Below are 12,181 nucleotides of genomic sequence, written 5' to 3'. Positions count from 1 at the left end.
GGTTTTCAACAGTTGAATTACATTTATTCAGCGCGCGCAAGGGAACCACATTTGCAAAGCCCATTACGCACCTGCATAAGGTAGGTCTAAATACAACAGATGAGAAGTGTGTAAGAAAGTAAATTATGCCTAAGTTGGAATCGGGCCCAAACAGCACCAACACTCTCTTCTGGACATGGGCAATCTCAGGAAGAAAAGAGAGAACTGTAGCATGATGCACTAAATAAAGTATGTTCCTCTAGTCTAGTCAGTCATCTCTCAATGGGCAGACTGTTGGGGTGCAACAATCGGTGTGTGTATGTGTGGTTGTGTAAAAGAGAGAAAGAGATCGAATAGTGAGTTATTGTGCATGAGTGTCCACACTTTGCATTCTAAATAATGGATGAGAGGGACTCTAGAAAAACAGGATAAAATTTTAAAAAAGCTGTGGTCAAAAGGGATATGGGAGTGCTGCTGGCTGTGTCAATAATTCATGCAAAAAGGAGATTTAGAAACAGCTGCGGGTGTTCCTCTGGACCCGCATCACATTGAAAATCTCAGAACTTGGCAAAGCTGCCCTGTAGCCTCTAAAAACAGAGTCCATACGCCGTCACAATTATCTTATTAAGACATTCAACTCAATGACAAACTCTACACGATTGAAGAGTTTGGTAGGCATTGAAAGCATAATATCACTGACGAGAAATACTTTTCCCCAAAAACTTTATTATTTATTGACATGTTAAGAAACACACCATGTTGCAAGTTGTAGCTTGACTCTTCTTTGGGCAGCCAGACAGTGCTGAACTCAATAGCACATCATTACAACAGATCGTGGAGCGCAGTCCTAGACCCATGCGAGGTCTCACCGCTGAGCCCTCCATCCATCTCCTCTGAGAGGAACAGAAAGTCACATAAATAAACAGTCTCCCATCCTTTCCCTTTACACAGAGCAGAGTGCCAGGGTTGGGGTCAATTCCATTTAAATTCCAGTCTATGCAGGAATTTTCATTGAAGAAAATGTGGAATTGGAATTTGGTGTACTTTCTGAATTTACTGGAATTTAAATGGCATTGATTCCAACCCTGCAGAGTGCATATTATCATTACACGTACTTCAGAATTCAGTTACACACAACATTCACACTATTGTTCTGTGGGTGGCTGGTGCCTGGATCTTGTGTGCATATAATGTGTGTGTTTGTCTGTGTGTATGTGCATGTTCACATAGATACAATCAGATTGAACTTTTGTATAATGCTTGAATGCTATGCACCGGTTGTTGAATATTACAATTACAAAAGTTTTATAACAACTTCAAATTGCATTTTTAAAAGAAATACTGGTCCATCTTTTCCGCAGGCTGTCGAGGACACACAGAACCTTCTAAGTCACCTTCTGTTTACTTTCAGAGAATTCACTCTGTCTCACTCCTTCCTACTCCAACCATCCTGATCCCTCTTCCATTGAGCAGTGTCTGTCTTTCCTAACCTCCAACCCCAGACAGCACCCCTACTCATCCACCCTACACTTACCTCAAACATCCATTTACCACACCACTTGTATGTCTGGGCACTCTTTCTCATCCGTGCCCAGACATACAACTTCTTCACTGAATAAACAGAAAAACTAACTGCGCCAATGAAGCCCTATGCTTAGTTAGAGACAATGTTCAATTGCAATACAGAAGACGACAATGCAGTACACAGCTACAGATGTTACTCCATCACTGACCTGAACACGTCTGTGTTTTCAGTGTGTATTTGTGAGTACAGGTGATTGTGCTTTGTTGAGATGACCACACATATATTGACTTTCACTTGCATGCTTGAAAGCAATATCAACGGTATTAATGAGGTTAGAAGATGAAAAAAAAACGTATTTTGTGGAAGCTTTCATGTTTCACAGTATCAATGTGGTTGGTCTTCACTCACTCACACACACACATCTGAATGTGTGAAACATCCAGAGCCTATTCTTGCGTCCTTAGAGTCTGTCTAGCTCCAACCCCTGTGCAGACAAAGCAGGGCTCTGGGACCCTATACACAGCCTCCTTAGTACCTGTGTGACAGACAAACAGACAGCAGGGACCACAGCATCACTGGTCTACTGCCATCAACATCATCATCATCAGCATTCAGTCATTTCTATCACTGCCATTATTGCTTTCGATGTTCGTTTGAGAAGTGTGATTGCTTGTCCTTCTTCTCTTCTAGGGAAGCAGTCCTGACCTGCAGCCCAGACGAATTAATGTACTCCAGAGTGCTCTCCAAGTTTCAAAGTTTGATGCTTCAAAAATAATTATCCTTAAACATGACGTAAGGCAACAGAATACATTATAACAATGTCCTCCTTGAAACAAAAATAAAAAATATATATACCAAAGACCCCTCAATGGTCTGTGGGATTTATCAATAAATAAAAAACACAACGTGGGGCAGGTCTGGGTATCATTCCAGAGCCTCCCCCTCCTGTCTCGTTCCTCTAAACATTGGACACAGCGTTGGAGTCCCGAGCCTGGCGGATCCCGTACAGCCACTTGATGACGCGAGCGTTCCTCTCGATGACTGAGATTCCGTAGGGGACACGTTCCCCGGGTTGGGCAGGACCCTCCTCGTCTTCGTCCTCCCCCTGTTCCCGTGCCCGCTCACACTCAGAGCTGGGGGTGCTGACACTGCGCAGCTTGGACACAGACACAATGTCTGAGCTGGCCCTGGCGAAGCGCTCCACGCCCCCCATGCCCTCTACCTCTTCTGGGTGCAGCCCACAGTAGTTGAAGAAGCGCTCCAGATCGGCTGTGGCTCGTGAGTACCGGTCGCTCAGGTCAGACTTGGAGCGGTGTAGGGAGGGGTGTTTACGGGCCGAGCCAGGACGAGACCCCCTGGAGCTGACTGAGGACAGGCGGGTGAAAGCAGGAGAGGCTGGGGGCATTATGCCGGCCCGGAACACCATGGGGCTTGGAGGCAGGTAGGGTGGGGGAGAGGGGAGCGCCTGCGTGGGGGTGAGGGGCAGAGGTTGGGTCTGGGGCTGCTGTGGAGAAGGTGGTGGTGGGGCCTGGGGCTGGGCCACCTGGGGCTGGGCAGTCTGTCTGGGCTTGATCTGAGGCTGGAGCTGGGTCCTCTGGGGCTTCCTCACCTCAGCCTGGGGCCTAACATCCACCCTGCGCACTGTCACTGAGTTTGGAGTGCTGTATGGCACTGGCACCCCCATCCTGATGCCCCGTGCTGGGACAGGAGGCGGCCGGCGGCTGGGCTCGGCAGGGGAGGCCTGGCTGTTGTTGTTAAAGGGAGAGGCGGTGGAAGAGGAGGAAGAGGAGGAGGTGTTGCAGTTATTAACATGTTTAAGGTTGTTCAGGACTCGATTGCTCCTCTCCTGGTCAGCTGAGAGTCCATTCCCGATGCTGTTCCCCCCAGATGAAGGAGAGGAGGCGGAGGGTGAGGAGGGGACAGGAGATGGGGAGAAATGCAGGGGTCCATCACACACGTTGTTGATGAGGTTATTGAGGATATCCAGGTTAAGAGGGGGTCCCCTCCGCCACCCTGCCCCTCGTGTCCCTCCTCCGTTCTCTGAGTCGGCCGGCCGCCGCGGGACCTTGCGGGCTGGGGGGGCGTTGATCCGAGACTGCAGCATCATGCCCGTGGACAGCAGAGGCTTGCGGATGATGGGTGGTTTGACAGGCTCCTGCCTGGTGAGCACCACCTGCTGGCTCTTCACATACTTGGCCTTGTCCGCCTCCAGGCGCTCCACCGCACTCAGCTTACGGGCTCCAGGCTCTGCGGGCCGCCGGAAGTAGTCAGGTCCCTTGTTGAGGATGCGGAAAGGCATGGCCGAGGTGAAGGGGACCCCCGCCAGGCGCCCGTCCGAGGGCCGGAGGGTCTCTACAGGCATTCTGGGGTCTGTGAAAGAGGAGCAGAGGGAAAAGAAAAGAGTGTGAGACTGAGGGTAATAGTCAACATCCTTTTCGTGCTCACAAATGTCCTAAGCCAGAGAAAATAGGTATTTTGTATTGCCCCTTTCATTCCCCCTCCTCTTCTCCCTCCCACCCAAGGCCCCTTTAACTTTCTTACCAGTTGATCTGCTACTGCTGCTGCTCTTACTTCTCCTTTTCTTCTTCCTTTCTTTACGTCGTCCCTCTGGTCTATTATCTGTCCTCTTCCCAGTCCTCCTCACTGAAAGGCTAATTGTGGGACAGGGTCACCATGGGTCACATTCCACATCAGTCCGGCTCAGTGACCCAACGGGGGCAGATCCTGGGGTTAGGCTAGCCTAGCGGCCGCTGGTTGGTAACTAGAGCACACAGCCACAGACTGTCAGAGCAACTCAATCTCCTGATCCGTCTGTCTGTCCCGGAAAAGCAGCAGATCAACTGGCAGCTCCACAGATTCCCAGGGTTCCTGGAGTGAAGCTCCAGCAGGGCTTCTGGAGAGGAAAGAGAGAAAGGAACACGGTGTCAGACTAACAGAAGAACCACACTGTAACGTTACTGCTCCACATTAACAAACGCACACAGGAGCACTCTTAAGCAAAGGACAGCAGACCGGCCGGCTTTAATACGCCATCTGACTCCTCCCCTAAACACACTCACAGCCTCCGGCTGCTGGGTCCCACTGCAGCCAATCACAGGCCAGACTGGGAATCTCAGCAGGGCAGGGGGGAGGGGTGGAGGTTGGGAGCTACGCTGCTATTGGCTTTAGTCAAAGGATTCTGACCAATTGCACCCCTCCCCCACTGACAACAAAACACAAACTGAATTTTAATTCAAATTAAAATATTTGAAAGGGAGAAGAAAAAAAGAGAGAGCGAGAGAACGGGGGAGAGAGAGGGGTAAAAAAGCTACAATATTTTACATCGAGTTGCATCAAACACAACAGGGTCTTATCAAAACATTTCAACATCCTCAGCTGCTCCACTTGCTCTGCTCTTTGTTCAACACTATAGACAGTGAGAGAAAGTATTTGTGAAGAAATACAAGCAGCGCAGAACTGTAAAGACATCAGATGATCATGTTTTATATCCGCTCCAACACCAAACCTGAGCCTCTGAATCTCAGGAGCATCACCTCTTCCTGGTAAAGATTATAATTTTAAGTAACCTTAATACATGTGGAGAAAGAAGGGAATTGCTCCCTTGCTGTTCCCGCGTCTATCCTCACAGCCGATCACAGCTGCTCTCATCCACCAATTATTTCTCCTCCTTTCTTGATCCCCAGTTTCAGAGGAATTGAAAAGCAATTCAGATTTATTTTACAGTTACACCATCAAAGCCCCAGATTACATCACACTGAGCGTTACTGCTGGCTGGGCTCATCTCTTTCCCCTCATCATCATCATCATCATCATCATAATCATATTCCTCTGCACATTTTTAATTAATCTTTTAATAGCCTTGCTGTCTCCCAGAGCCCATGTCCCCCCCTCTCCAGCAGCAGCAGCAGAGAGAAAGCAGCACGTACTACCGTAACGCAACGCACACTGCTCCTTTCATCCTCTGCAGGTGACAAACCAAACTCTCCACTGAAACAGACCATAGAATACTAGTAGGAAATGCCTTCGCTACGCCATATCCTGTTTTAAACTAATCATGTAAAATATAGTATGACCCTGAGTTTACCAGTCAGCTACCAAAACTCAGGGGAATAGATAGATATAAATATAGGAGTTGAATGGTTAGTGTACAGTACTGTATGCAAAGACTCAGCAAAGGGTCAGTATAACAGGTGAGCTGTAGAGAGCATGGAGATGACAAAAGAGGATAAGTTATGTTGAAATGTAGATGCCAGTCGACACACAGGAAGGACATGACTGTAATCATGACAGTGGCACATAAAACAAGGTCGCATTGTCTTGTGCAGTTCAATCTCTCCTCTCACACACACACACACGTACACACACATACAGCTGTCTCGAAGAGGCAGGTCTTTTAATAGCTGGCACAGTTGCTCAGGCAGAGGGGTGAGTGGGTGAGGTGGCTAGCTGGCTGGCAGGCTCTCTGGTGTCTGTGCTCGGCCCGACCCAGTCATCATTCACATCCACAGTTACTGTACAACTCTTCAAAACATGCAGGCGAGACTGCAGCCCTACAGGGCCATGGACACTGTCAAACACTCCAACACAGCAGCTGCTGGTCAAAGGCCAGACAAATCTCACACACAGACAGACAGTGCCCTTTCCAGAACCAACGCAACCCACATTTTGATTCAGACTAGAGACTCAGTAACACCCTACCCCCCCCCCCACACACACACACACACCTGATCTAAATCAACTGCCCAATTAACTACCACACTCCTGCTATTGTCTGGTTACCATTATTGTATGGTTACACATACTGGTTGTAATCAACAAAACAAAATGTTGATGTTCTGGTAATTATGATAAACCTCTCCTGTTCCTGGTGAGGGTAATCCTTTTCTTCCTGGACGGTGCCACTGCCTACCGCCCATATAAACCCATCCTAACTGATGGCATAATCCTAAAATCCACTCTCCATCCCCTCGCTTTGTTATCTGTGCCCCCAGCCAGCGATACGGCCATGAATCCCAAATTCTGTGCATTATCAAGGAAGGTGTCTAAACACAACCTGCCCTATCCATCTCCTCCTGAAGCACCAGCCATTGTCATTCATAGGTATATACACTGTTGTTGCCGCATTTCCAATGAGGATTTATCCCATTGTTTTACCCAAAAGACTCAGACTTTTCTGTTTCCATCAACGCAGGCTGGCACCCGTGTCTCACTGGGCCATGGCTCCAGCGGACCTGCTCTAACTTGGAGCCCAGGCAAGGCCCTGGGTACTACTTTGCTGGCATTTACATAACAATATGGCTAAATAAACTTTAACACCTCACAAAGCAACAGTCTTGAATGATACAGAGGTTGTTGAATCTGCTCACTACAAGTCTTTAGTGTCACACTCCTGATGGAAACAATAACACTAGAGCTAACATTAACATGATGTACTGGCAACACCCTGGTGTGGGGGTAAAGGCGTTCCTCATGCATCCCAGCCGAAACAGTTCGGAAGAGTTTGTGAATATATTATGACAACATTTTGTGATGTTTTTATTAGTTTTGGGCTTCGGTAAGGGTTTTGTCGGCTGTTCGGGCACACAAAAGTCTACGGCCATTCTTCAATAAAGTCTTTGTTGTCGTTCAACGAGAGACGACTCGTTTTCATGCACATTTTTTCATTGAGAAATACTGCACCAAACACCTTAGTTAGATGTAAAACTGTGCGACTAAGATCTCCTCGGCAAAAACGTCAAAATTAATGACAGATTTCTTGAGTTATCTTAGATCAATTGTGACTATTTTGAGGAAGTGTACTGGCTACAGTGACTCAAAATGTACAAAGTACTGTTGCTGCTTTTTTCTCATTTTTCAAACTAAGCTCTTTTAAGGGAGTATGCGAGCACACTCGTTTGGTTCGCCTAGAAAAGCACCAACACAGTGCAGATCCATAGCCTAACATGAATGTATTTCCTAGGGAACTATAATGGGTGTGTAAACGTCAGTGTCACACCGTTTTTTAAATGTATTTGTTTTTATCTGTATTTTTGTTTATCACTTGTTTTCTTTGGTGCAAATAAATTAAACTTAAACTAAACTTAAACTAGTTCCTGCCCCAGGCTGAGGTGTGAACTGATCTAACAACAAGAGGCCCTCAACGACCTGGCAACTGTACAGGGGGAAGGAAAGGGCCAGGAATACCTCTTGTCAGAAACAGAAAACACCTCCAATGGCATGGCATGCTGGCTGAGACAGCCCTTGGACATGCTGCCTGCCTGGCTGAACATTCAGCTACATCACTCACTGTGGTTGGACCTTTGGTTGGACTGGAAATAGCCTGGTTAGAGAGAGCACAGCTAACAGTGATATTCTACCTCTTTGTTTCGTTGAGTGTACAGTTTTTCATCCAGCTGATGATTAGTGGAGAATGATATGCCTTATGAGAAAAGCACATGGGGGGTATGATGCCACAGGTGCTCCATCTATCTGTGGTCAGCTCCAACCCAGTGGCCTCCGGCTGAAAGGAAAAAGAAGCCCACAGAGTACATGGTAAGAGAGCCATGAGGGGTAATTACAGGGGAATTCTGTGACTGGAAGCAATTTGCTTCTCCCATAATATCTATCGGTTTGCTGACTGGATGCCATATACAACAGCCAGCGACACGTGAGATAAAGAGAGAGAGAGACAGACCGAGAGAGAGAGGGAGAGAGCGACAGAGAGAGCAAGAGACAGACAGCGAGAGAGACAGAGAGCGAGCAGGGGGTTTAAGAGACAGTGAGGAAGAGGGCAGGACTGAACAGAGTTATAAGTGTTTACAGAGGAATACCTGAAGAAAAATAATATGCTTCAGGTTAAAAGGGCTTCCGTCAGGCAGTGGTGCTATCGAAACGGGTTCAAAAGGTTCAAGTGGCGGACAGTGGTCTTGCAAAGCGGTTTCAAGTCAGGAGCCAAGCCAGCTGGCCAATCAGGAGTCAGTTGGTTTCCCCCAGTAGCCTAACAACAGGGGTGCCACTTTCTACAGAAGAGTCAACACAGAAAGAGGGGGAAGCTTCTCAGGTAGGCTACATCACACATATAGAAGGAAGCAGTGACGCATTTCACAACAGGAAACGTGACCGAGATGGAAATACAAACAAACAGTGAGATGGTGTGACTGACTGACTGTGTCTGTCCTGCTGGACTGAGAGGCTAGAGGACCCTGCAGAGCTGTGAACTCACCTCACTCTGTGGAGCTATGTATGGCCATTTTCCTCCACTCTAACAGGCCGACTACAGAGCAAGGAAATTGGAGAATAAAAAAAATCAGAGACTTGATAACCTCCCGAATAGCAAACAATAAAACCTGGAAAAAGACCAAAACCAGGATAGCTCTACTAAAAACAACCATTGGCAACCCAATGGATAGCACAGAGACTGCTTGTCCCCACTAACCCCACCACCAACTGTGCTCCAGATTTATGGTCACACAACAGTTCAGAGGTTATCAACCACTGTCTCTAGGGGGTGATTTAAGAGGTTTTACTGGAGTAAAGAAAATACGTTTTCCCAGGAGAGGACTGCTGCTGCAACTCCACAGTATCAGCAAATCTCACGGGATTTAAACCTGTAACCTTATGGCATAGGGTCAATGCCTATATCCTCCACACACATGCTGAACTGCATTCATGTTAGGCTAATGCAGATTGGGTTGAGAGATGGATGGTGAATGGATGGGGAGAACCACAGAGTGTCAGTTAGGGTACAAGTACAGATGTTCTCCGTGCCTGCCAACACCCCCACCCTAACAATCACACTCCCAGCAGTACAAAGTCAACTCCCCCTCTCCCCTCCACCTCTAACCCATCACTGTCTGGCTCTATGGCCTCAGGATATAAAATCCCAATCCCATTTACATACAATCCCATCGGACCGTCTACTCTACTGCCTCCCCTCACACAGACAGACGTCGCACGCAAACATGCACACACACAAAATACATCCTTCACACTTTTACACATAAATACACAGACACACTGACCTATCTCTCGCTAAACTGAGCACAGTGTGCTGTGTATAACTGTGTGTGTGTGTGTGTGGCCCAGGCTAAATGAGGTGGTAATGAAATGACAGCAGGGAGTACAGCTCTCCCTGGGGGAGCTAAACTCTGTAGCGCAAACATACGGACACTGACATCTGTAATTTGTCCACATTAGCCCACTAGGAAAAAAGAGAAAGTGATTAAATTACAATTCTGAAACAAAACCAAAAGAATGTAGGTCTAACAGGAAAACACTCAACATCAATCATGTTGACACAGGATTAGACAGTGTTCCATAAAGCCCTAAATTACCCTAACAAATCAAAGTGCTCCAACTCAATCTCAATTGCCTTATGACCCTGCATCCCTCCTCAACATCACTAATCTTAATGTTAGGTAACACAGTATAGACAAGACAATTATACAGCCCTTTACTGTGGTAGCTCAGCCTAAGGGGAGAGAGAAAGGGAGCACACACAAAAAATCCCCCCTCAGCAATGAATGCATTCCAAAATGCAGGCGCGGGTGCAATCACATAGACCTGTCCCTAGCCAGCCAGCCAGCCAGCCAGCCAGCCAGCCAGCCAGCCAGCCAGACAGCCAGACAGTAATCACAGAGACGTGATGCTGGGGAAGAGAGTGGCCAGGCTGAGTAGTCGGCAGTGCCTCAGTGTTGGCTTTGCCAGAGAACCCCACTTTCCCACAGATACTCATTGGATACACACAAAACACACACGATTCGCAGTCATCATCCAATGATTAACCCCTGGAATCCCGGGTTGTTTTGCCATATGCAGGCAGAAAGCCCAGAGTGCCCCTGAGAGAGTAGGGATTTTCTGTTTGTTTTAGCTGAAGGCCTGAGAAGATATGGCCTCAATATACTAGCCTATACACACAGGCTGACAGCAGAGACAAAACATTCACCAGCCAACGTGTCAATCTGACTTAAAGCTACATTATCCCAACTCTGCATTGCAACTGCCCTACATCATTATGCTCATTCTCAAATGCATTGTTGGTAAGAATGTGTTTACTCTTAAATTCTTCCACTTTCACTGCCATACATACTTTCACCCAATAGGGCAAGAGATGATTGTCTTGAAGCAGAGCTGCCAATTGTTATAATCAAGGCCAGTATTTTTAGGTTAGGAAAATTACAGCAACCATGAGACGACAGGAGCCAGAGAAGACTAATGGCTGCTGTGTCTTGATGGATAGAAGTCTCCATAAGCTTTGTTTTCTTTACTACATATATACTGCAAACATACAATGACATGCATCTAGTTACAAATGGAATGTGCTTCGGGTTAATATGAATGTAATTTACATTCTGGAGAACAAAAGTTAAACTAACAGAACACGTAAGCCTCCTCGGGTAAAAGCAAATGAACACAAACCACTTCTAAACACTCCGGCTGTTTGGTCAGCTCGTCCAGATAGTCCTAGTGTACTTACTTGTGTGTGTTCACTAGTGGAATCCTCAGCTGAGTCTCAAAGATCTGGACGAGAACACTGTCTGGAACACTGGAGAATCTAGCCCTCTAGAGTGAAAGCTAACTATGAGAATGTAGAGCATGCATCTGAGTCCTGAGAGTGAGTGTGTGTGTGTGCGGAGTTCTGACTGAACACAAACCTGTAGAGGCTGGTTCACTTCCTCACTGAAATACTCCTCCTCCTGCTCTCACTCCACCCTTTGCCTTGAATCAGGAAGAGCCACTCTGGAGGCAGGAAGCAGCCAAGCAGGGCCTCTTCCTCAGTCACATGAGATCCCTTACACTTTCCTCCCCTTTAAGGGTTAGCCTAGACACATTTCCTTTACCTGTGACAGATGAGCAAGGGAATGGTGCCAGTGAAGGATTCCTGTAAACTGTCAGTCAACTGTCAAACAAAAAGTTAAAGCATCAGTTTTAACCACCATAAAATAATTTGTCCCTAACAAACCCCATGAACAAATAATAATCTCTTACCTATTCTATGGACTTTCACTTTCCCCAGAGGTTATTCCAGCTGAAACACACCTCTGGTCTGTTAGACACAAAGTTATATAACTAATCAAAGAGAAGGCTGGGTGAAAGACAAAAAAATCATGTGCTGGTGTGGATGAGGATATATCCCATCGCTAAGCCAGGTAGGCCTGTGTTACAGCAGCAGTCCTACTGGGAATACATACAGGACTAGGCTATGTAACACAGCCCTGTGTGAGTCTATATCCAAGTCCATTCATAGCAGCAGCTTTATGGCTTTCTGTAAGCAAGGCCCAGAGCTTTACAGTACTTCTCTTCTACAGTCCAAAACATGCACGTCTTGCTTATTTACGGCCGACCGACGTGTAGGGTGGGGTGCTATGGACAGGGCTCTGTGGGAAGAATGTAATGAAACTATTCTCTCATTTTCCTGACACAGCACAGTGAGAATCGCACTGGCCTTCCACTCAAAATCACACTTGCTAGCTGTGTGCATGGTAAAAAACACCAACACAAAAATAATGTAATATACAGTTGAAGTCTGAAGTTTACATACACCTTAACAAAATCTATTTAAACTCAGTTTCACAATTCCTGACATTTAATCCTAGTAAAAATTCCCTGTCTTGGGTCAGTGTCACGATCATTGAGAGACGGGTCAGACCAAGGTGCAGCGTGGTATGCGTACATATTTATTAATGAAGATAAACACTT

General features: G+C 46.8%; 1 protein-coding gene across 2 annotated transcripts; it reads right to left on the bottom strand.

Moving 5' to 3' along the window:
• Positions 1–665: 665 nt before the first annotated feature.
• wu:fa11c10 (protein FAM110B) lies at positions 666–11,143 on the bottom strand. Of its 2 annotated transcripts, none has more exons than XM_045206874.1 (3): positions 10,959–11,143; positions 4,046–4,397; positions 666–3,874 (listed from the first exon to the last, which is right to left on the bottom strand). In XM_045206874.1, the coding sequence occupies exon 3, from the start codon at positions 3,864–3,866 to the stop codon at positions 2,463–2,465; it is 1,404 nt and encodes a 467-aa protein (XP_045062809.1). In that variant the 5' UTR covers positions 3,867–3,874; positions 4,046–4,397; positions 10,959–11,143; the 3' UTR covers positions 666–2,462. The 2 variants fall into 2 exon arrangements, with proteins under 2 accessions (XP_045062809.1, XP_045062810.1); XM_045206875.1 differs by lacking the exon at positions 10,959–11,143 and adding an exon at positions 7,861–7,985.
• Between the last annotated feature and the right edge of the window lie 1,038 nt (positions 11,144–12,181).

Source organism: Coregonus clupeaformis, chromosome 24 (assembly GCF_020615455.1).
Source record: "Coregonus clupeaformis isolate EN_2021a chromosome 24, ASM2061545v1, whole genome shotgun sequence".
In the NCBI taxonomy this organism is placed as follows: domain Eukaryota; kingdom Metazoa; phylum Chordata; class Actinopteri; order Salmoniformes; family Salmonidae; genus Coregonus; species Coregonus clupeaformis.
Note: the sequence above shows the minus strand (reverse complement) of the source record. Positions and strands in the feature narration are given on the sequence as shown.